The following is a 23,275-nucleotide window of genomic DNA, read 5'->3' as shown; positions in this document are numbered from 1 at the left end:
CCTGAGTTAATGTTACACCCATAGCAGGTGTTGGTAAAATTTTACCCGTGTTCCTTTCTTCTGTAGCGACGTTCGACACGACCTGTTCATGACTAGAAACAGTAGTAGTACTTCCCTCTAGATAAGTAGTCAAATAAGTGAATGTTGTCAAACATGTTTTGGTAACAAACTGGTTAGTGTAAAGGGATGGCATGGTTCCAACCTGGAATTTATGAAAATTTATGGGATTGTTGCAAAATTGGTTCATTTATGTTCGATAGATACAAAATGAAATGACCCCGCATAATTTTATAAGTAGATTCGGCAAACCATAGTAAGAATCAATGACTAAAAATGAGAAGGATACTCAGGAAGGTAGTAGAAATAATTTTGATTGTTGGCTTTTTATTGAATTTCATATGAATGATGATGTTCAAAGTTTTAATGTAAGTTTCATTTCATTAATCTGAATATATTCTGTTAATATGAAAGTAGTCATCTATATAGTGGCATCAAGTGTTTCAATATTCTTCCTGAAAAAATAAATTATGTTTCAAAGAGCATTGATGAAATTACCTTTTCATATTCAATCAATTCATATGTATATGTCTATATATATTTATACTATAGCTTGTGTATCACTTCAACTTGTATTGACTTGTCCAATTCCATGTAAAAAAGGGCTTACACCGGAATAAATGGATTATCGTTATCATATGAAAATGGAGACATCCTACATTTTGTTTTATGAGAGAGAGGACACTGGCAGAGCAGGTTTTTCCGGGTTTTCCTGCAGCTGAAAAAGCAAATGCGCCGCTGGAATCAGTGAAGTTGCCCGGAGCGCCAATTAATTTTTATTGTTATTTATATATTGTACTTTTAATCAAAGAAATGAAACTAATAGTTTTTTCTGGAATCTGACGGGTATCAATGTATTCTCCTTTCAGTACATCTTAATCAACTTCTTTGAAAATACCAAATCATACTTTTATCAAATATGAAATAGGAGTGTATCCTAATTTAGACAGAATTGGGATAGTATACTGGAAGTTTACACATATTTTTCTGCGAATATTTAATTCTGTCAAACCATCAACTTTTTTCAAATTTTGAGTGTAATATTTTTGGTACCAATGTGAGTTTTCTTTTGAGCTTGATCGGAAATTTTGGCTATTGAGTTTGTTTCAGAAATGCAATCTATTTTTATTTGAAAACAAGATTCTCAAAAAGTAATGGTATTTCACAAAAATGATATTCCTATTATAATCATTAACAAATTTTTACATCTTTATTTTCATCGGAAATGTATCTGGGATGAACTTATTTCAGTATGTTACTCACTATGGACGTAACAATATTTCTTGCCAGATATTCATCAGATGAAAATATCACAAGTATGGCATCAGTATGGCATTCAAAACACAACAGTTAACACTTTTAATAACACAATAGAACACATCAGGTTGGAATACCTTTGCAAAAGTTCTTCTACATCAACTAGAGAATGCTTTAGAAACCTTAGCTGAAGCAATTAACAACATATTTTCGAGAGAATTATTTCCTGAGTGTTGGAAGGCTGATTAATCAACTGTCCAAGGGTGAGGACTGATTCAGTAAGAAACCTATAAGACCTACTTCACTACTGCCAACTATTGCGAAACTTGTAGAAACGCATGTTAATAACAAATTGGCGTCATTTGTCAGTAAAAATTATTTACTCAGAAACTGTCAATTTGAACTTCAGGAATTTGAAAGCACAAATTATGCTGATAGTGAAAAATATCTCAAAATGAATGAGGTGAGACAGAAGCAGTAATGTTTTCTGACCTCGCAAAAGCTTTTAACTTCTTGGATCATTCAATTCGTTTAAACCAGAAATATATGTTTCTAGGGATGTTGCTCTGAGATGGTTTCGATCATACTTGTCAGGTCGAACCCAAGAGTCTCCGTTGATGATGAAACTTTCAAACTCCGTTCAGTGATTTGTAGGGTATCTCACGGTTTTGTTCCGGCCCATTATATTGTTTCCGATACACTCGTCTATAAATGACTCAGCCCTTATTGATTTGTAGAAGAATGATGAACCCCGTGATGATATTTAGACTGATTTAGATTACGCTAGGAAATTGGACACTCACTTCAAATTTAGCGAAGAAATTTTCACTGGGATGTTTTGCTATAAGAGTTCTTTTGAAGGAACTGACTTTATCATCATTGAGAGCCATCATCTATTTTGCAATAATTGAGTCTCAGCTCAGATATGGAATTGGTTTCTGGCAAAACACCTCTCATGCTTCATTAAATTACTATTTCGTTTCATATGTTCTAGCTGTTAGATATATGTATAAAGCGAAATCCAGAGAATCTTGTGAAACCCTATTCTTTGCACAAAAATAATTATTAACAGTAACGGGCATTTTCATGTTGAAAAGTATGTATGATGTAGTGCTGAAATTGGCTCGATGGCTAAATACGATACAAGTTTTGATAACTTCGTGATATCGTCGCCGATACCTAAAACTACATTGGCAAAACAATCCATTATATATAATGTCAAGAAAATGTTTGATTATTTGGTAATATATATTCGATCTATATTCAGTCATGAGAAATTCAGAAATGCTGTGAAATATGTATTGCTCCAAGAATTTCATTAAATAAATTTGTGAATATTGAAATTTAAATATTAATGTTATTGACTTTGTTCACTTTCATGATAATGGTTTAATTGTCATCAATGTTAATTCTCACTGTATTTTTATTGCATTTCTATAATTATATTGTGAATATTTTTTGTATTGACAGTGTATTTAAATGAGCACTTCACTTTGTCATAAAAAATTACTGTTTATTTCTCTCTCTCTTTTCATATCATGAGTTACATTTTTTAGTGATTGAATACCATTATCATGGCCATCATCATTATTATTATTTTTCAAACTGGGTTTGCGCTGGTCTGGCCCTATCCTTCGAAGCCCCGATATTTTCAGGAGGGCGCGCCAGCATTATCGGCCAACGACCACACCGTGGGATAAGTGATCATTGGGTTCGGGAATAATGTGCCCTGAGAAAGTGCAGTGAGCCACGAATGACAGCCTTCTGCATTTGTCCGGCTAATATTTGAGCCACAGGGTGGCTCAAATCTTAGCCGGACAAATGCAGATGTTAGTACATAGGAGATTTTTTGTCTAAACCGGAGTTCACGGAGTCTTACTTCGAAATTTCTACCGGTCTGGCCTGTATATACTGCAGAGCATTCACTACATTCTATTCTATATATGCCAGATTTCTTCATTCTGTCACGTCTAGTTTTTGCATTAAATATAATTTTAGCTAAATTATTATTACTTATGAAAGATGTTATTATGTTGAATTTGGAAAAGTAATTTTAAATATTTACTGAAAGTTTACCTGAGTAATTAATGCTGCTATATTTGTATTCTGTTCTTTGATGTATGGGTACAGTTCTCTTATAATAGTTTTATGGGTTTTACCTGAAATAATCTTTTCAATTAAGGACACCTGGTTATTGACCGCTATTTGTTTGATGACTTTCAATTCATTCAATTCGGTAGAAATTTCGAAGTAAGACTCCGTGAACACGTCGGTTTAGCCAAAAAAAAAAAATAAATAAAAATTTTCAATGTACGAACATCTACAAGAAACAAACCACAAAATAAGTAAGTAAAACCTCAAAATCTTACATACATGTAGTGAAGGAAGGAAATTGAATTTGTTGGAAGCCATGGAAATCAATGAATCAATCAAAAACTCAAAATATAGAACCCTTAACGAGCAAACAGATTTGTGTAGGTCTCCACTTTTGAATTTATAAAGATGACAACGCAATTAATCACAGTTTGAAGTTTATGTAGTTGGTACTAATGAATGAAGGTATATATCTTATTACCTACTCTCAGATATATACAGGGTGTCCCTGGACTTCCTCTTTTCCTCTCGGGAATGTATAGATGGGGTCAAAATATCACCAGTACTTCATATAACTTTTTTTCCTAAAATCCTTCGTTACCAAGTAACGGGCCCTCGAAGTTACAAAATGAAAAATGTTTTTCTTTGATAACTTTTCAAGTGAATATTCAAAATCATCCAAATTTTGGTAATTGACTAAACAAATGAATTCCTTCGATGAGCTTTCATGCAGGAGTCAGTTGTTTTGCTACAAAGTCAGGAACGGACTACCCCCGATGGTCCACACCCCAAAACTTTGAAATGACAGATATTTTTCAACAAATTGAGGTTACTTGGACAATTTTATGAATAAAAGTACTCGTGTGGAAAGTCGATCGGAGCAACGAGTCTTGATAAAAATGTAGTTTCACTCGACGACATGAAACCCGCTCGTCCACCATTATTTGAAATGAATAATTATCAAAGCAGAAATAATAATGATAACGTTAATTCAACAACATTTATAACAGGAATAATACAAAGTATGCTAAAATGAAGTCGTAAACAAAAAGTACAGTACCTATATGGAAGTTTAAGTCACAATTGTGATAGCAGATATTTTTTCAAAAGAAATATCAAGTTCTGTAGATTCGTGGTGTTTTTAAACTAACAAGCTACTCTACTATGAAATATCGAATTCATTCCATATTTTGTATGTACATAATACGTGTGGAATAATCACGTTTCGTGTTGATCAGTTATCTGAATCTCATGAAACTCAACATTCGAATGTTTCAAATTTTTCTTCACAGCTAAACTGTTGAGGAGTTTCACTGATATATATATATATATATATATATATATATATATATATATATATATATATATATATATATATATATATATATATATATATATATCAAGAATGAAATAATTCGTGGACATAACACTCAAAAAATAGGGGCAAACCGCGGACACGTGTTTCTGGCTATTGGCCTCACGTGTCCGCGGTTTGCCCCTATTTTTTGAGTGTTATGTCCACGAATTATTTCATTCTTGATTTGTATCATCCACACTCGATAAAATCTCCATCTGTATATATATATATATATATATATATATATATATATATATATATATATTTCTCTTAGGTCAGTAGTGTTAGAATACTTGAGAATGGTGTAAAAACCGAAACCTTGTTCGTATGAATTCAATACATTAAGTAAGTGGAAATTAGACAAAGTATTTTATTTCTATATCTATATCATTTAATTGAAGATGAATTTCCACAAAATAAATAAGTCATCAATATCACAAATTAGGTACCATGTACCTAACTACAACCGTTCTCGAGATATTGATTTTTTTATGCAGATGCTAGGTACAATTCGAAACTAAATAACTTCGAAATGAATAGAATTCATCTCTTCGAATTCCGCCCGAGCATAAATTATGTTTTGGGCTGTTGATTTCGATAAAATCTGTTCCTCAATATTATACAGAATGTTCAAAAAAATCATTGCAACTTTTTTATAATTTCGGACAAAAATATTTCAAATCTGGGATTTCCGCAATCTCCAACGGTTCCGCCTCAACACTGCACTTGTACGTATGGGTAACAAAGTAATCATCGTCGCCAATGTTCTGTTTGCTGGTAATAAAAAAATATCTCTTATTTTAAAGGATTTTATTTTCTAAATTGTGCCTGAAATCACATATTGTCTCGAAGTCGAGCTACTCCATAAAAACAATAGTTTTTTTTTTATATTTACGGTCGAGTAGCCAAACAGAGTGGTACTCGACAAATATGCCAATATATAACACAAAGAAACTGTTGTGAAAAATCCGAATGACTCTATACGGTTAGTTGCAATCAACATATTCAAAATATGATATTATACAATCATCTATTAAATTCATATCTATGAATACCTTAAAGTTATTCGGATAGCCAAGCTCAGAAAAGACCCTTTCAAAACTTCATCCTCCACACATAGAATCGGTATCGGTTCAAAGTTTAAACCATTATACAACTTGTTACATTAGTCCCCTCTGTATCTCACTATACTATGAAAATGAATTCAACAAAACTACTCTTTGAAAGTGAACTCTATGACTGGCCAATCCCATGGCGCTAAACGCTTAAATTAACGGTCGTCAAAAATTCGTGAAGTATCCTGGCCACCGAGGTCACCCGATCTCATGCCATGACTTTCTTATGGGGTTTTTCAAAAGAAAGGGTGTACATTACTCTAGTGCTTATCAAAGAAGAACTGCGACGGCGAATAGTGCGGTGTATTGAAGTTCTGGATCCCCATGAAATTGAAAAAACAACCGCGTACAAAAGAACATTTTAAAATGTTTAGAATATAATGGATAACATTTCTAGCATTTATTGTAAAAGTATGATATTTTGTTTACGATTTTGTTATTTTCAATCATCCTAATTCTGTTATTTTCTGTACTTTCACATATTATACCCCTGCAAATTTTTACTTTTTACCTAGAAATGTCTGATTTTTGGTACAGTTGTTTCCTGGAAACTTTGAGCCATAGTAAAAAAATTATTTTGTAACATTCTGTATAATATTGAGAAACGGGTGTACCTAGTAATTGTACCTAGCATTTTTGTACAAAAATCAATAACTCGAAAACGGTTATAAATTAAATCATATTTTTTTTCTGAACTCTTTAAAATTGTAACGAAAATTATTTTCATTAAGTACTTTTCTTGTTTATTCACATTTTGTCTTCAATTGAGGACCGCCTGCCCGGTATTGACGATGTCCAATAGGCCGAAACAGCTGTCTACCGGTGGCTCTTAAATTGAAGTCAATATGAGAATGAAAAGAATAGTACTTATCTATTTATCTCTCCATTTTCATTGCATTATTTTCAGTAGCTTGACTGCATTAACCTTTCTCGATTTCATAACATTTCTAGAAACATGTGGATTCGTTTTCCGATGGTATTTCAGGTTAGCTTCCCAAATTTCTGCTACCGCAGTTGTCGGTTGATTGGTCAAACCACCAACACTGACATAAAAACTTGGCAAGTTGACTTGGGTGTTACACCAACAGATGGTTCCACTTATGTCTCACTTGCGTTTGCGAAATTATTTTTATTGAGTACTTTTCTTGGTTATTCACATTTTGTCTTCAATTGAGGACCGTCTGATCGAGAAAAAGTGGTAATATCTAAAACAAACTAGAGTAGTTTTTACATAAGGATTGCAATATACCAAAAAAATTTCATGTATAAAATGATATAAGGTTATTTTGTCGAAAAATATACTGTAAAAGCCCCAATTATAAGAAGTAGCTTACGTTTGACTCTTCCTGAGGCATCATCATGACCATGTGATCCGTAAGTGTACTCGGCTTCAATGTTACAGGTTTTTTAATTCCAGTCGATAGTAATCTTTTGAAATCCTCTCCTGGTAATGTTTTCTTGTCACCAGCAACTATAACTTCCACTCCATTGGACATAATTCTCGTAGCAAGGTTGTATCTAGCTTCCTCATTGAAATTTCTACCTTCAGGCTCTGAGTCGGAGTTATAAAACAATAACATGAATAATACCTCGATAGAGGGTTATGTAAGATGAAGTTTTCAACCACATTGAGTAAATTCAAACTTTTGTGATGGAAAATTTCATCAAAAATATATGAAATAAAATTAAAAATGATTGTCCTTCTTGAAAAAACATTATATTACAGAAACGTATGTACACAAAACAGTTAAATTTGGAAGTAAGGAATGAAATTTAGGAATTCACGAAAAGAACAAAATTCTGTACAATGTTGTTCAATTCCATAATGCCACCGTTACAAACTTAGTAAGATTTAAACATTATAGAATCGACCTTAAGTGGAGTTGTTTTATACAAAAGCAGACTCACCTTGGTTAAGAAGTTGAGTTTGTGGGTTATCCAGAGTGGTAATTAGAGTATTTTCAAAATCAGTTAAAGTCTGTGTGGCGTCTAAGTTCAACAATGTTAGAGTTGTAAATTTGATGTGAGACTCAGTTAATACGCTTGTTTTTATCTGAGGTTTCACTTCAGTTGTTGACGTTATTATTTGTTCGTCTCCGCTAACTCTGGTGATGACGAAAGTATATGTCCTTAGTCTACTTTCAGTAACAGTTCTAGTCAGAAATTCAGTGGAAGATAAAACAGTAGTCTTTAGAAGAAATTCAGGAGCATCAAGAGATTCAGTCAGTTCAGGAAAAGAAGGTTCATACTCAGGAATATCTTGGAAAGTAGGTTGATTATTTATGTTGAATATATCTTCATAATTTAGATTTTTTTTCAGTTCTACATATTTTTTTTCAAATGATTCATCTCCCAAATACCCAGAACTTATCTCGTCCTTTTGAACGTCCGAATCTTGTTTAATTCCATTTCTCTCGTATTTTTCATCAATGCTACTCATGGTGTTGATTTTATGTTCAGAATTCTCATCACGTGGTACATTTTCTGCTGCATCGTAATATTCCGTGGATATTGTGTCATCCTCAGTTGAATGGTCATCGTCATTATAATTTTCTTCTTCTTCATTAGTTGTATGATCGTCATCAGTTTCATCATCGTCATCAATTTCCTCCTCATCTTCAATTTCACCATCGTACTCATCGATTTCACTATCGTCATCAGATTCATCTTCGTTGAGCTCTCCATCTTCATTTTCAGCTTCTTCAAAACTTTCACCACTATCAACGTTTTCATCTTCGTTGTTGTCGACAATTTCATCTGAATTATTGGAACTATCATATCTTGAATGGTGGAGGTTGTTTTCATAAACAGATTCGACAGTCACACTTTTAATTTCGCTAGTCATTATCGAAGATATGACGTCGTTTGAAAGCCGGACATTTACTGTTTTATTGGAATCAGGTAAAATGCGTTTTCTAGTAATAACTACTTTCCTTCTTGGTTTTGTTGCTTGCTGCACGTGATCTTCCACATCGATATCACCTACATGGTCTCTTGTGAGATGGTTTATAATACGTTTTTTCTTTTTCTTGATTTTCAATCGTCTTATTATTCGTCTTGTAACACCAATTTCACTGGGTTTAGTATTTGTTTCGAAAACATTATTTTCTCGAGAATTATATGACGTGTCGTTCATTACTGGTTGAATCCGTATCAGCTTCTTCACAACTCTTTTCTGCTTAAGATAAGTTGGTATAATAGTTTTGATGTCACTAGTTTTTGATAAGTCTCTTCTGATCCTTGATAATTTTGAATGCTTTGATTGTATTCGTTTGCCAATTTTATGCGAAACGTAGAAACTTGAGTTGGAGAAAATGCCCCCATGTTCTAGTGACGTTTCGACCTTTGGCATGAGTGGGGCTACTTTGCTAAGGTCATTTATGCTAAAAAATTATTCGAAATTTCTTTCGAAGCTTTCACATACTCAATTTTATATTTTTCTGAAGATTTTTTTGATTTTGTAGGTTCTGTGTTGAATAGTTCAGGAGTTTGTGTCATATATTTTGGAACATCACCTATAATACTTTCTAAACTTTCTGTTTCTTTTTCAGTTTCCGATGTCTCAAGTGAAGTATCTTCAGTAGACATGACTAAACCATCGAAAATATCAGTCGTACTGAAGACCGATTCAGTAAATGATTTAGAGGGCTGTACAGGTACTTCTCTTCTTTTCCTAACACCTTCTTCACCTATTGTTACTGTCGACAGAACAGTTGTGAATTCACCAGGAGTCCTGCCAGATACATAAAGGGTCACAATACTCGTTTCTTTAAGTGGTTCTACTCGGGCGGGTTTGTTGATTTTTCCTCTTCTAGAAGTTTTTCTTCTGGGTGAAACTGTAGTTTCTTCAGTTTCTTGAAGTTTCTCAGAATCCACCAGAGCTAAATTGAGCTTATTTTGGTCTTCGTTCAAAGATTTGATTTCAGACTGATCCAAATTAAACACATTGGCTGGCTGTTGAGACAGTAAAAAATTCACTGCAGGTTGCTGCTGCTGAAGTTGCTGCTGTTGAAGTTGCTGCTGTTGAAGTTGCTGCTGTTGAAGTTGCTGCTGCAAAAGGGGTAGTAATAAAGCAGTATTCAACTGTGGTCCAGGAAAACCTAAAGTAGGCGTAAGTACTACTGTATCTGTTAAAAATTCTGTAGCAGTAAGAACATTAACGCTGCTATCGATGATTGTTGTAAAAATTTCTTTGCCTCTGAATGTAAGCGGTATGACTGTTGAGGTTTCGCTTGTTATTGTGGTTATATATGTTGTTGTTCTGGTTTTGAATTCCGTTGTAGGAGTGGGTTGTACTAATGGCGGTTGCTGAAGTCCCAATAGAGGGTTTTGTTGAGGTTGGAGGCCACCTAATAGCAACTGAGACAGCAATATGTTTGCTAGAGGTGCCTGAGCTGCTAGAGCAGGTTGAATTGTATTCACAATCTGTTCTACTTCATAAATCGTACTTGGAATAACATGAGAGTATGATGTTTTGCGCCTATTGATATAAGTAGGAGTAAATATAATACTGGTGGTTGGAGTTTCGTTAAGAATAAATTGGGTAATAACTGTTGCACCATTATTACCCGTAGCAGTATTCTCACTCAATAAAACCTTGACTTCCGTCCCAAAAGCATTCTGTGATGTTGAATATTGCAAAGGGCCAAGAACTTCCGTACTATACTTAGCAGTAACAATATTTTTATACTCTGTAATTTTTCCATTGACTACTGGTATTGTTACTTCCATAGGAATTTGATGAGTTATAGTAATTGTTCCGTCAAATGAAGGTAATACAAAGTTATCGTTTTCAATATTATCATTATTTTGATATCTTGGACGCTGAGTATTTTTGGCTCTATTATTCGTTCTCGCATTTTGTCTGTTACCACTAGATGATTTTCTAGGAATGGCTGACGATTCAGTTTGATGGTTGTTACGTAATTTTGGAGGTTTTGGTCTAGAGACAGTTGTAGTTTTGCTAGATCTACCTGATGAAGAAGTGGGGCGTTTAAAATTATTTTTCTTGTCATTTTCTCGGAGGGTGAATTGTGTTCTTGTTTGATTCGATTTAGTTGGTGATATTCTCGATCTCTTGTTAGATGGAGAAGAAGTCGTTGAATGGGAAGTTTTGGCATTTCTAGCTTTATTAGAATATCTTCCTCTCGAAGACGGCTTTTGGGATTTTTCAGTTTGTTGATGGTGATTTTCCGGAGAAGCAGTTGTACTAGTTGGTCTCCGGAATCTAGAGTATGTATCACGTTTAGATCTTTTCCTGAAGAATGGTTGAATTTGAACGTTGTTTCTACTAAGGCTACCACTCTCAGATATTTGTGAGGTAGGAGGATCTGATATTTGGATATTTATTAAAGAACTATCATAATCGGTATCTTCTTCTGGTTCGTCCTCCTCCTCTAGATCTTCGCCATCATCAAAATCTTCTTCCTCTTCTTCTGGTGCATTCGTTGTAGTTGTGAATAAACCACGTCTAGGGAACAATGCATTAGGTCTTGGTCTAAGTAAACTACTTGGCCTATTGAAAGTTGTTTTTGCTTTAGATGTCGTTTTAGTTGCTCCTTTTATCGGTAGATTTTTTCCGGTTTTCACTGCGGCGCTTCTTGGTGTAGTACGAGCTGCCAGAGGTGGCCTCCTGAATCTCAGAAGTGGATTTTGATTTCGTTTAGATGATGATATTTCCGTTGTGGATTGTAAAGCCAAAGTTGTGTCATTATCCTCTTCAGTAATGTCGGTAGGTTCATCAGTCACTATGGTAGTCAAATCATTTTCAGCATCAGAGGAGGTTTGAGATACAATATTTGAGCTGGGAGATCTAAGTAAACCAGAAACTAGAGTAGGTCGAACTCGGGGTCTAGCTCCGAATAAAGAACTAGGTCTGATTGAAACTCCAAAGCTTGAAGATCTGAATCCACCTCTTCTTGAACTAGATCCAGATATTGTTGGTTGAATTCGTGAACTACTGCGTCTTCCACTTCCAAAAGTTGAGCTGAAGCCATTTCCACTACCGGTGGATTTTGGTCTTGAAAATCGCCTGCCACCCGATGCCGTGGGTTGAATAATGTTAACACCCGAAGATGATCGCCTGCCACCGAACCTGTTCGGTTTAGATGCAGGAACTGCAGTGACAGTTGGAGTAAAATCGCTTCTAGTAATGGTAGCAGCTGTACTTTGTCCAGATTGTTTGCGTTTTGGAGCAAACGTAGGTCTTTGTCTTGAAGCAAATGGTCGAATGGCTGGTGTACTGGTTCGTTTTCGAGATTGAAATGATAATTTATATTTCGTTCTACCACTCTCTTTTTCATCCGGTTCGTTTTCATCATTCTCTTCAGAACTTATTTCTTCATCTTCTTTTGCAGAGTCCTTAATAGACCCCTCTATCGCAACTGGAGATGGGGAAATGGTGTTGGTTGTGGAATGTATTTTCTCAGGTGCTTGAGTGGGAGTAGGTATTATACTGTGTTCAACAATACTTGGTTTGACAGACACTTGGGCTCCGACGAGAAAGCTAGAAGTACTTTCTATAATTTGTGCATATTTTCCATCTATGTTGGTACCAAGAACTTTTGATTCATAAAATGTTGTGGTATCATTTTGAACAATGGATCCTTCTATGACTCTAACCAATCCCGTTCTGTGTGCTATTGGCAAGTCTGTTGGCAGTGCTGCTTTCTTTACCTCATCAACGGCAAGTGAACTCGTACTTTCGATTACTTGGGCATATAGATTATCAATGTATGTTCCAATAGCCTGCGTTGTATAAAATAAGGTACTAACACCTTCAGCATCAACTATCTTTCCCTTGTTGATACTTACTACTCCGGTGGGGTTTAAATGAACCGATTCAATAGGGGATGATTTTATTTCGTTAGTCGAAATGAAAGAAGTACTCTCGAGAACTTGAGCATATAAACCATCAATATAAGTTCCATAAACATCGGTTGATAATATTGTGGTGGTGCCATCGTTTTCTAAGGAACTAATCAATGTAGACAACAGTCCGGTTGGCTTGATAGTACTAGTAATACTGGGAAGTTCAACCTTTAATTTATCATCAGTTTCCTCTATCCTATTCCCTTTACCGGATCCAACTGCTCTACCAATATGATTACTGCTAAGTTCGAAAGAATTGTTCAAAACGTTTGTTACAGTTTCCAGTCGACTATTCAAAACAGTATCATCCCCAATATATGATGTTGTGTAATACGTATATGTTGTGAAATAAGTAGTCAGATCATCGTCTCCTATACTTGAAGGAACTATATTTTCAGATGTTGTAGGGAGTATTGTACTTGATGATTCTGCACTTGTTGGAACTGACTCATTAATTTCTGTTGCTTCTATAGCAGGTGTTTCAATATTGGAAACAGTTTTTTCCCTACTGGTTATTTTTGTAGTACCGTCTTTATATAAAGTGGTCCAATACGTAAATGTGGTGAAATAGGTTATAGGTAAAGTAAGATCTTCCACGCTCAGTGTTTGCGTTGGTGTTAACGTTTGCGTTACTACATTTGTAATTGTTTCTAGTCTACTGACAACATTGCTAGAAGTTGTACCATGATACATGGTGGTGAAGTACGTGAATGTCGTGTAACTAGTTTGAAGGAGCAAAGTAGGCGAAGGTATGATTTCAGAATCATTATTTGATTCCGATACAATCTGGTCATCCGCCAGCACATTACGTTTATCAACATTATCTATAACCCTACGAGCTCCTTCTGAAGTACTGCTTCGCACATCTGTCACCATTGTAGCAATGGTTTCATATTCACTCAAATTAGGAATATTGTTTTCTGTTATTTCATCGCTATTTGAACTATTTACTTCACGTTCCAACGTTACATATTCTGTTGATTGTTTTGCTGAAGTTGAAATTTTGTCTACTGATTTATAATCTGAAGTTTCATAAATTTCGTTGTCACCTTGATTATCAGAGTCATGAGGCTTTTTTCGATTTATCGTATTATAATTATTTTGAGCTCTTATATTTGATTTTAAGATTTTCTGTCTGATGTAATCATTATCATCATATTTTGTTTCTGTTTCTGTATGTTCTTCCCCCAGAGAGGCAACGTTTGTGGGTTTTATGTCTTTATCAAGTATACTTTGGAACGAGGGAGTAACGTAGTTCGTGTAAACTTCTGTTCTACTGGATATTTCAGTTTCTCCATCAACAAAAATTGTTGTAAAGTACGTATATGTGGTGTAATAAGTTTTAACACCATTCACAGTTTGCATGAGCTTATTATCGTCAAGAATAGGCGTTGGTCTAGAGAGAACAGATTCCTGAAAATCTGTGGGAAATTCTTCTGAGTTATACGAAATAGTGGGAGCAACAGTTTCAGCACTAGAAGGGTCCATGTTAGCAACATCTTCGAATGTCACAGTTTTCGATTTATATTTTGAGAGTAAACTCCTATCGTTATCAAATAATCCAGATACGGCATCATCCGTAGCATCTTTTCCTGGATCCAAAGTTGACGTGATAACGTTTGTAGTAACAACTATTCTACTAGCGACTGATGAAGTTGTTTCTTGAAAGTACGTTGTAAGATACGTATAAGTTGTGTATAATGTTTTAAATATCACTTCAACTTCATCTCCATCTTCAGTTGTTGCATCTGTTGATTCCCCTTCTGATTCCGTCATATATTGGCTTTCCGTTGTTATTTCTTGAGGAGTTGTTTCTGAAAATTCAACTGTAGATATTACTTCCTCCGTCACTTCTAAAATATCATCAGAAATGGGAGTAGTCTCATCAGTTTCTTGAATAGTTGTGTTATCATCGATAACTGGTTTTGGTGTTTCGGATTTTGGAAGCATGGAAATTTGATCACACAATCTTGTCTGATAATTAATTTCCGATGATATAACTTCATTAGATTTAATTGAAGTTGTCGTTGTTCCATCACTGGGAATGAAAAATGTTGTCAAATATGTCAACGTTTTATAGACAGTGGAAGGAACAATTTTACTTCCATCAGAACAAACAATGTCAGCAAATTTATTATCCTCATTTTTTCTAATATCTGGTGTTATTACTTCAAATGGTGTGGTACTAATAATATTCTCACTAGTCGTTAGAATTTCATCTTCAGTTGTCGTTTCTTTTTTGAACGTTGAAGGTTGTGTTTCAGATACTTCTTCCGTAGTTATGTATGTAGTTATTTCTCTATCAGTAGTCATCGATATTTCTTCTTCAACCAGTTTGCTTGACAGTGAATGTGTTGTTGAACTTGTTTCGATTGGGAAGTCATCATCGAAAAATATTGTTGTTGCTCCACTTACACTGAGATCTTTGAAAGTTTCTTTGGGTGGATCAGGAATGTTAGTGGATACTCTGTTGAATGGCTCTGTTGATTGTCTAGCTAAGGCTTGCAGAGATGCAAGAACATTTGCGATATCTTCATCGGAAGGTGTTGACAACATTATTGGTTGACTCTCCGATGGTTGAATAACGTCTGAAGAGAAAGTAATTGCAATTTTACTACTTTCTGTTTCCTGTCCCTGTTCATGAGCTAAAACAGAAGATTTTGCATCCATGTCTATTTGTTCATCAAGTATCTCACTCTTAGGTTCTCTTGCTCTATCTGTTTTATCTATCACCATAGTCGGAATAGAAGTTTTCATTTCTAGTTTATGACCTTTGAAAGTCTTTGTTTCTATAGGTGGCTCCAAAGATAAAAATGTTTTGATTTGTGTTACTAAAGGTGGTTCTTGTAGAGTAGTGGTGGGCTGAATTAATATAGGTTCGACAGATATTTTTGTAGTTTCAGCTAGTTTTTGTATTTCCGTCGTTGTATGTGGTGAAAAAATGATGACAGTGTCTCCAACAGTGGTAGTGAAATCTGCGAAACCACTGTAGGTTATTGATGTTAGATCTTTAGGACTTGGTTTGGTCAAACCAGCTCTGAATAATAATTTTGCCCTTCGTTCAGCTGGTGTGGTTATTTTAGCTCGTTCTGTACGTTCCTCAAATTCTGGGAGATCCCCCAAAAACGATACGGAGGGGGAAAATTCATTCCTGACGGTGAAAGTCGGTAAATTTTCCCAAGGTTTCACTTTCGATGGTGCAAAATTATCGAAAAGAGGTTTATCATTCGTTTCTTTGTGATTTATGATATTTTCCTGAGTGATATCACGAATTTGTGGACTTATTTTGAATACCTTCACGTTATTTTGAATTGGAATATCAACACTGTTTTTTAAATCATCATCAAAAGGCACCCTAAAGTTATTTGATGGTGATTCTTTCAATATTTCCTCTTCGATAATTTCCTGTGGACTACTTAGAGTTTCTTCGTAACGGTTATTTGTAATCGGTATATGTGGATTTCCCAATTTAGTAGGAAATACTTGAATACTATCCACGTTATTGGGAGAAATATAATCAATGTTTCTTATGAATTGTTGAGGATTGATGAGGTTTTCGTTCAGGTGCCATCTTTTATTGGATAGTTCGTGAGCTTTCGTTGGAGAATCGTCGTATAGTACTCTGGAGCTTTTTGTAAGTAAATGAGCATATAAACGTCCATTGTCAAGGGTAGTACCAAGTACTTGAGTGGCGTACTCCGTGGTTACTCCCTCTTGTATGAAAGTTCGAGCAGTTGAGGTGATAAGGCCTAGGTCTGGTTTGACACTGAGAAACCTTCCGAAAGAAGACCTTCCACGACTGTCGACCAGTAGTACAGTGGTGAGATCTATAGGAAAGGAGGGAAAAAGTCAGTTTTCACAATAGATGGATCAATTTACATATTCATATACAAATGGACCCTTTTCCAGAATGAGTTCATTGTTAGTAGCACAATGCCTTCTACATTGAAATTATTGCTTGCCCCCATGAAATATAAATTTTCGTCTCCATCTCGAAATTCCGTCCACGGCACATTTTATGCGTTTCTTAAAAAGTTATCCAAATTTCTAATATTTTAAAATATAAATCTATTTAGTAGTTGTGATTATATCATTTCTCATCTAATCTCTCTCATGGAAGGTTGAGATGAGATCATCATCAAAACTGCAGACAGAACAATGAACATCTATATTTCTGAAGTGTTCTGAAGTTTATTCTCGTAAATGAAATTACTTCCAATTATAGTATCTATATGAAAAATGGAACACTTCTAAAAAGTGAAACTTTTTAATGAAATGTGTAAATCATCCGCAAAATATATCTTCAGATACAAACTATGAGGAAAAGTGATGATTAATTCTTTCAAATGGAATTTTATATCAATTCTTTTTTATTCATTGCTCGGTGTAGCCTTTCTTTCAAATGACATCTGGTCATATGAAGGTTTGGTGTACGAAATGAGCCAAAAAATACGTTTTATTTATTGTATATTTACTTCTCTGAAATAGTTCTGAATCGGATCGGGAAAAAAACAAAACGGTTCTAGAACGAAACCGTAACTATACTTAGTGAACCAAAACACATTTTGTTGACTGCGCGTGATCGAACTGTACCGAACCGAGAACCAAAACAAACCCGTTCACAATAAATGAAAATTATAAATGAATGAAAACAAAAAACTGCACAATATGGAAGAATTAATAATAAAATTATATCAATCAGTGGCAGAACTGAATAGTTTTAGTTCATGTTAGCATCATCTCTTGATTATGTCAACTGAACAATTACGGACTGTGCTCCAATTATGAAAGACCACTTAAATCTATTCACAAGAAAAAAAGAAATACTTCAAATAACTATAGACTAATTTTTCACATATAGTCAGTGGGCATACTTGAAAACTGGCTATAAATCAAATCATCTGAAGGCACAATTCGTTCAGGCCAGTCTCAACTCCCTGCACTATAGGTTAATTGACTAACACTTATAGACTAATTTCTTCACTATTAGTGAAAAATAATAGATAAATAGGGTCGGACTGGCATATCGGGCGATCGCCAGTTCGGTTGAACAGTTCATGAGCCAGTGTGTTCGATGGAAGTCTGTCTCCCAATAACATATATCTTTATCGCAGGTCATAACGGGAACATTCATTGAGGATTTCATACAAACCAACTTTCTAGCTAAAACTTGAAGTATCGTATTCAAGCCTACACTCAGTATTGAAAAATCATGTTTTCTTTAACACGGATTCTTTCCGGCAATCAAAGACCATGCGGTTTTTTGAAATCCCGACTCAATTGAAGTCGCCGCTCCTTTTTCCTGTAAACCCAAGTTCAACGTTTCCGCGATATATGGTTATTTATCATTTATTTTTCATTTTTTCAGTTTAGAACTACAATCTAGAAGCTTATGGTGTATGTAAATATTAAATTGTATTGTTATCATAATATTTAAATCAGAACCTCAGCGCCAAGTGTATTAAAACGGTAAGTGTGGTTATTTAAAATTATGTTGAAATAAATACCGTCTGCCTATCTGCAAACAGTTGAGCAGAACAGAACAGCCAAGTGATGATGAGTACAAGTGCATACAAGAAATATTTGATGGACATACTACTTTTGATTACATTGACAAAAATAATTCCTTTGAACATTTTGATAAAAAGTTTGTTTGAAGGTGGTTGACAATGTTTCATAGTGCATTCCATCAGTTCGGATTTACATTGTCTGATATGATATAAAATGAATTAGAATCTCTGAAAGAATCAATAAAAAATAAAGAGATTAGTTAAAAAAATGTCAATTATATCAAGCAAAAAACTGAAATTACATTAAAATAATATATGAGCAACAACTGGAAAATGAACAATTGGCAAGAAATGAAAATTAAAATATTTCAAGACAAGTTACTTCACGACGTTTCGATTGTTAGTATCCACAATCGTCTTCGGGTGATGACTGGATTTATTCCTCCGAGAGCTGATTATTTATAGGTCATTCGAGTGCTTTCACCTATTCCCTCTTCTCTCTCCCCGCTTCATAGGTTTTAGCGAGAGCTGACCGTTTGGCGGGAGTTGGCCGTTTTCCGCTTGATTATAGGTTTCCAGATGTTGCGTATCTATACGCTAGCTGGGCTACATGCGTTGTTAGACAACACATATGCGGCTTCTTTGAGTTTTCTCCCAAACCAGTGTTCCTCCTTGTGGATGATTTCAGCTTGAGATCACTTGATGTTATGTTGATGAGTCCAAACATGCTCTGCTATTCCTGATTTGCTGATTTCTCCTCGCTGTATGTTTATTGTGCTTGGCAGTGCGAACTTTCAATAGCTTCTTAGTTTCATCAATGTAGGATTATCCGCACTTGCAGGGTATCCGGTAAATGCAATTATTGGAATCACAGTCGGTGTTTGGTGGCTTGGTTGTCGTGAGGCTGCTACGGATAGTGTTCCCAGATCTGAAGCAAGTTCTGATGTTATACTTGGACCAACTTCTTCATCCACAAGGAGGAACACTGGTTTAGGAGTAAATTCAAAGAAGCCGAATATATGTTGTCCAACAACGTATTTAGTCAAGCTAGCGTAGAGATACGCAACATATGAAAACCTATAATCAAGTGGAAAACCGCCAACTCCCGTCAAATGGCACTCGAATGACCTATAAATAGTCAGCTCTCGGAGGAGTAAGTCCAGTCATCACCCGAAGACGATTGGGGATACTAACAATCGAAACGTCGTGAATTAACTGGGAGTGAAATATTTTGATTTTAATTTTCATTCCTTGTTAATTGTTCCATTTTCAATTGTTGCTTGTATTTTATTTCATTGTAATTTCAGTTTTTTTCTTAATATAATTGTTATTTTTTAGCTGATTTTTTAAATTTCATTGATCCTTTCATGGATTTCAAATCATTTTATATCTGTCTGTTTTAAAAATCTGTTTTTCCGTTAACCAGCTGTCGCAACCCCTACGAACGACAACCCTCAGAAGTCGAAACTTGTGCGAGCTAAGGATTAACGAGGTCTTACCTTTTAACGTGTGATTCCTAACACGACAATGGAAGTCCAAACTGATGAAATGCCTTTAGATGAAAGTAAAGAACTCCTCGGATTCTACTCATAACAAGGAGTTTGTTTTTAGACCAAATCTGGTGAAAAACTAATTTGATTCAATTACAACAATCGATTGGAAAGTTTTATTGTTGGATTTACTTCAGGTGTGAGTGTGAAAGTAGCCGTCAACATGTCCACACCAGATTGTAAGAACATGAGTTGAGTATATGTCATATAAATATCTCTGAGCCTTTTTTGTTATATGAAAACAAAGAGGATGCGTGCAATGGCGGAACTCAGGGCTAAAAGTGACAATATTAAGCAAATGATGACAGGGATTATTGGAATGGTGAAAATGATAGGGAAACGAGGGTATGAAATATCGTGCCAATGAAAATTAACGTTTCAGAGTAAAGTGAGAAAACTCGAATACTTCAATGTCCATCCGGTCAAGATCCCAGTATTCCACGCAATCTGTGCGGAAGGCCAGTAAAAAATGTGTTACAATTGTATTTTGTGCTGCTATAGGGTTCTGATCGAAAAAAATATTTGTATTCTGAAACTTATATCGATTTGGTATAAGTTGGTATAAGTTTGGTATATACATATCTTTCAAGTCTAGTTATCAAACAAGTTAGCTGTGAACGATCGTTTTCGAAACTGAATTATATTTTAAATAAAGTTCGTAACAGTCTTGGCCAGAATCTTTTGGAAACATTAATGTGGATGGCCAGTGAGAAAAAAATTGGTTTGAAGGTGGTTAACAATGTTATGGTGCATTTCATCAGTTCTGAATTCCATGTCTAATATGATTTACAATGATATGGATTCCCTTAAAGGATCAATAAAATTAAAACGAATAGCTGAAAATAATCATTACATTAAGCAAATAACTCTGAACTGTAATTTGACTTTCAAGCCAAGTTACTTCATTGACCGTTTCGCTGCCAACTCCCGATGGATTTGGATGAATTATATGTATACTTGATAAAATTTTGAAGATGATCATCAACATTTCATTACATTAGCAATTGAAAATGGTTTTCTATCTAAACTTCGAGATGGAGCGAATCCCAAAGAAAACTGTTATTTTAGTCTGAGATGAAAATGTCAGCTGTAGTATTAAAAGTAAATAGAGTCAAGAATTTTGCATTCCCTAGAAAATAACAAAATAGAATATCAGCTACAGTTAGTTCCCTTCGTAATAAAGTTGAGAAATCCAGAGATACACTGAATGTGTTTCGTTTTCACACTAAGGTTGAGTTCCTTCACTCAGTACGTTATTACCTATAATATCAATTTTATCAATAGGGAAAAAATGTTGGTGCCCCTTTGAAGACTTCATAAAATTTTCATTCAGTGAATAGTAAATATCTAACGAGTGGTAATTTCCATATCTTCATTTTCAAGCTTTTATTCTATCTTGAGAGAATGACAAAAAATGAATGAATGAATTTAAAAAAAAAATGATCGAAATCGAAAATAAATCATTAGTTTTCCACAGTCCATCAATTAGTAAATAAGTATTTGTTATTATCACGATATGATTGATAAAATCTATTCTCACTTATGCTCTTATCAAAACAAAGGTAACTAGTATATTTCAAACTGAATGGTTATCACATAGATTATCAAGCTCAACATTAATTATTCATGCAATGACAGTATCACTTTAACTTGCAGTTATACCTTTTTCATTTTGCCGCCTTCTCCTAGGTGTTTGATTTATATCACCTTCAAAACCTGAAAAAATAAAAAAAAGAACATTATTAGTGTTTCATCTCAATTGAAAATAAGTATCCAAATTATTTCTAACTAACTAGACAATTGCATATATCACTATTTTTATCTAAATATTGGACTACCGACTTTCACGTTCTGTTATTTTTGGAAAAAATTATGTAGATAGTATGAATTATAGTTTTTGGAAGGTAGGAACAAATACATGTTTGTAATTTGTAAGTTAATACTATCACAACGAATCATCACATTCAGACGTCCAGCACATATATACGAGTACCATTCAACTGAAACTGAAAATGTTTATTTGAACTTTGAATTCAATAATCATTATACGTAGTGGAAATGGACAAGAATGGCAGTAGCAGATAATATGAAAGCAGTTCAACAATAGTAATTTCTATATTATTATATTCATGACATTAGACAAACATTCAAAATGATAAATTGATGGATGTAGCCGTTACTACGTGGTAGGAAATCATAATGAAGAAAAAATTGAAATTTTTTATGTTTTTACCACTTTTATTTGTAACTAACGTTACTGCAGTTTCGTCCTATGATGACATTTTCAAACTTATGCATTACAAGTTTCAATTCTCTTTTCTTCATTCAAAATGATGCTTGTCGGAAATCTACTTTTTCATTTCAATGACGTACCCAAAGATAGTGAGTCTAATCTGATACTCTTCCATTTATAGTGGTAAAGTGTTTCTAATTTTCATTAAATCTAATATTTCTACTGGAAATGGGTGATAAAATGAATAAAAGCCTGTTTGAAATAGAAAATCATGTCAAGCTGACTATAATAACGTCTTTCAAGGAACATGTTTCACATATTTGGTTTTGCAAACCAGAGAAGTCTAGTGTCGCCTAACATGCCTTAGAGAACGGCCATAGAATAACTAATAACTGAGAAAAATGTGGAATATGAACAGCCAACAATGGTCCCATTTCGAACAACCCCTTACTTACTCTTTTGCGTAATACTTACCAGGGAAATATTAGGTATCATTACGAGTAGTCATCAACTTATAAATTAGGATGTAATGACAAACTAACACATTGAGTAATACTAGGATTTCTCAATTAGGTAGGTGTATAATGATAGTTCATCTAGAAATGCTAACTTGCGAAACGTGCGTCGAGATACGTTATTTTTGTTCTAGTATGGGAAAAGTATTTTTATTATATTCGTTCAACGAAAGACGATCCATGTTCTATCTTGAGAAAAGTTTGGGTGAAACGTTCTTTGAATAACCCTTTGTTTCTCAGATTACTTTTCTGGCAATTCAGTGGTCATACTTGCAGAATTGAAACACGATAACACAAATTTCAAATCAATTCGTGGAAGAAGTATTGTTCAAATTACCTATATCCTGCCTTCAGAAAATGTGTGTGTGTGTGTGTGAGAGAGAGAATGAAGCATTGGCGTCGCCTATAATCATCGCTAATATACGTCATTCAAAACAGTCGCCGTTCCGCAGTCCACTAGATTTCAAAGCGGAAGAAGTTTTAAATCCGTGTGAAGAAGCCTCAAGCTATCCAATGATTATGAAAGTGAAGACACACCCAGTCATGGTGAACTTACACCCAGAAACACACATTCCATCAACCTGTTCAGACATTCCAAATCCATATGTAGAGTATTGACGCTATTTCTTTCATACATCTTGTACATAATTATACATTTTGCATATTACAGTATAAAATATGTCACCAAAGTGAATACAGTATTAACAAAAAAGAAAT

At 34.5% G+C, this 23,275-nt stretch overlaps 2 protein-coding genes across 2 annotated transcripts in view; both read right to left on the bottom strand.

Annotated features, from left to right (window-relative positions):
- The window catches only part of LOC111502168 (uncharacterized), a 46,605-nt gene extending 37,373 nt beyond the window's left edge, over window positions 1–9,232 (bottom strand). Inside the window, exons 1-3 of the mRNA XM_074184755.1 lie at window positions 7,789–9,232; window positions 7,215–7,432; window positions 2–202 (exon numbers count right to left, since the gene is read on the bottom strand). Of these exons, the coding sequence (XP_074040856.1) occupies window positions 2–202; window positions 7,215–7,432; window positions 7,789–9,232 (1,863 nt within the window). The remainder of the gene's footprint in view (window position 1; window positions 203–7,214; window positions 7,433–7,788) is intronic.
- A 24-nt stretch (window positions 9,233–9,256) lies between these two features.
- The window catches only part of LOC141486572 (uncharacterized), a 114,977-nt gene continuing 100,958 nt past the window's right edge, over window positions 9,257–23,275 (bottom strand). The window contains exons 2-3 of the mRNA XM_074184756.1: window positions 21,473–21,526; window positions 9,257–16,577 (exon numbers count right to left, since the gene is read on the bottom strand). Of these exons, the coding sequence (XP_074040857.1) occupies window positions 9,259–16,577; window positions 21,473–21,526 (7,373 nt within the window). The 3' untranslated portion in view covers window positions 9,257–9,258. The remainder of the gene's footprint in view (window positions 16,578–21,472; window positions 21,527–23,275) is intronic.

The sequence above is a fragment of the Leptinotarsa decemlineata genome, unplaced genomic scaffold (assembly GCF_025532065.1).
Source record: "Leptinotarsa decemlineata unplaced genomic scaffold, Ldec_3_MD MMD2_tig00026358_RagTag_RagTag, whole genome shotgun sequence".
Classification (NCBI taxonomy): Eukaryota; Metazoa; Arthropoda; class Insecta; order Coleoptera; family Chrysomelidae; genus Leptinotarsa; species Leptinotarsa decemlineata.
Note: the sequence above shows the minus strand (reverse complement) of the source record. Positions and strands in the feature narration are given on the sequence as shown.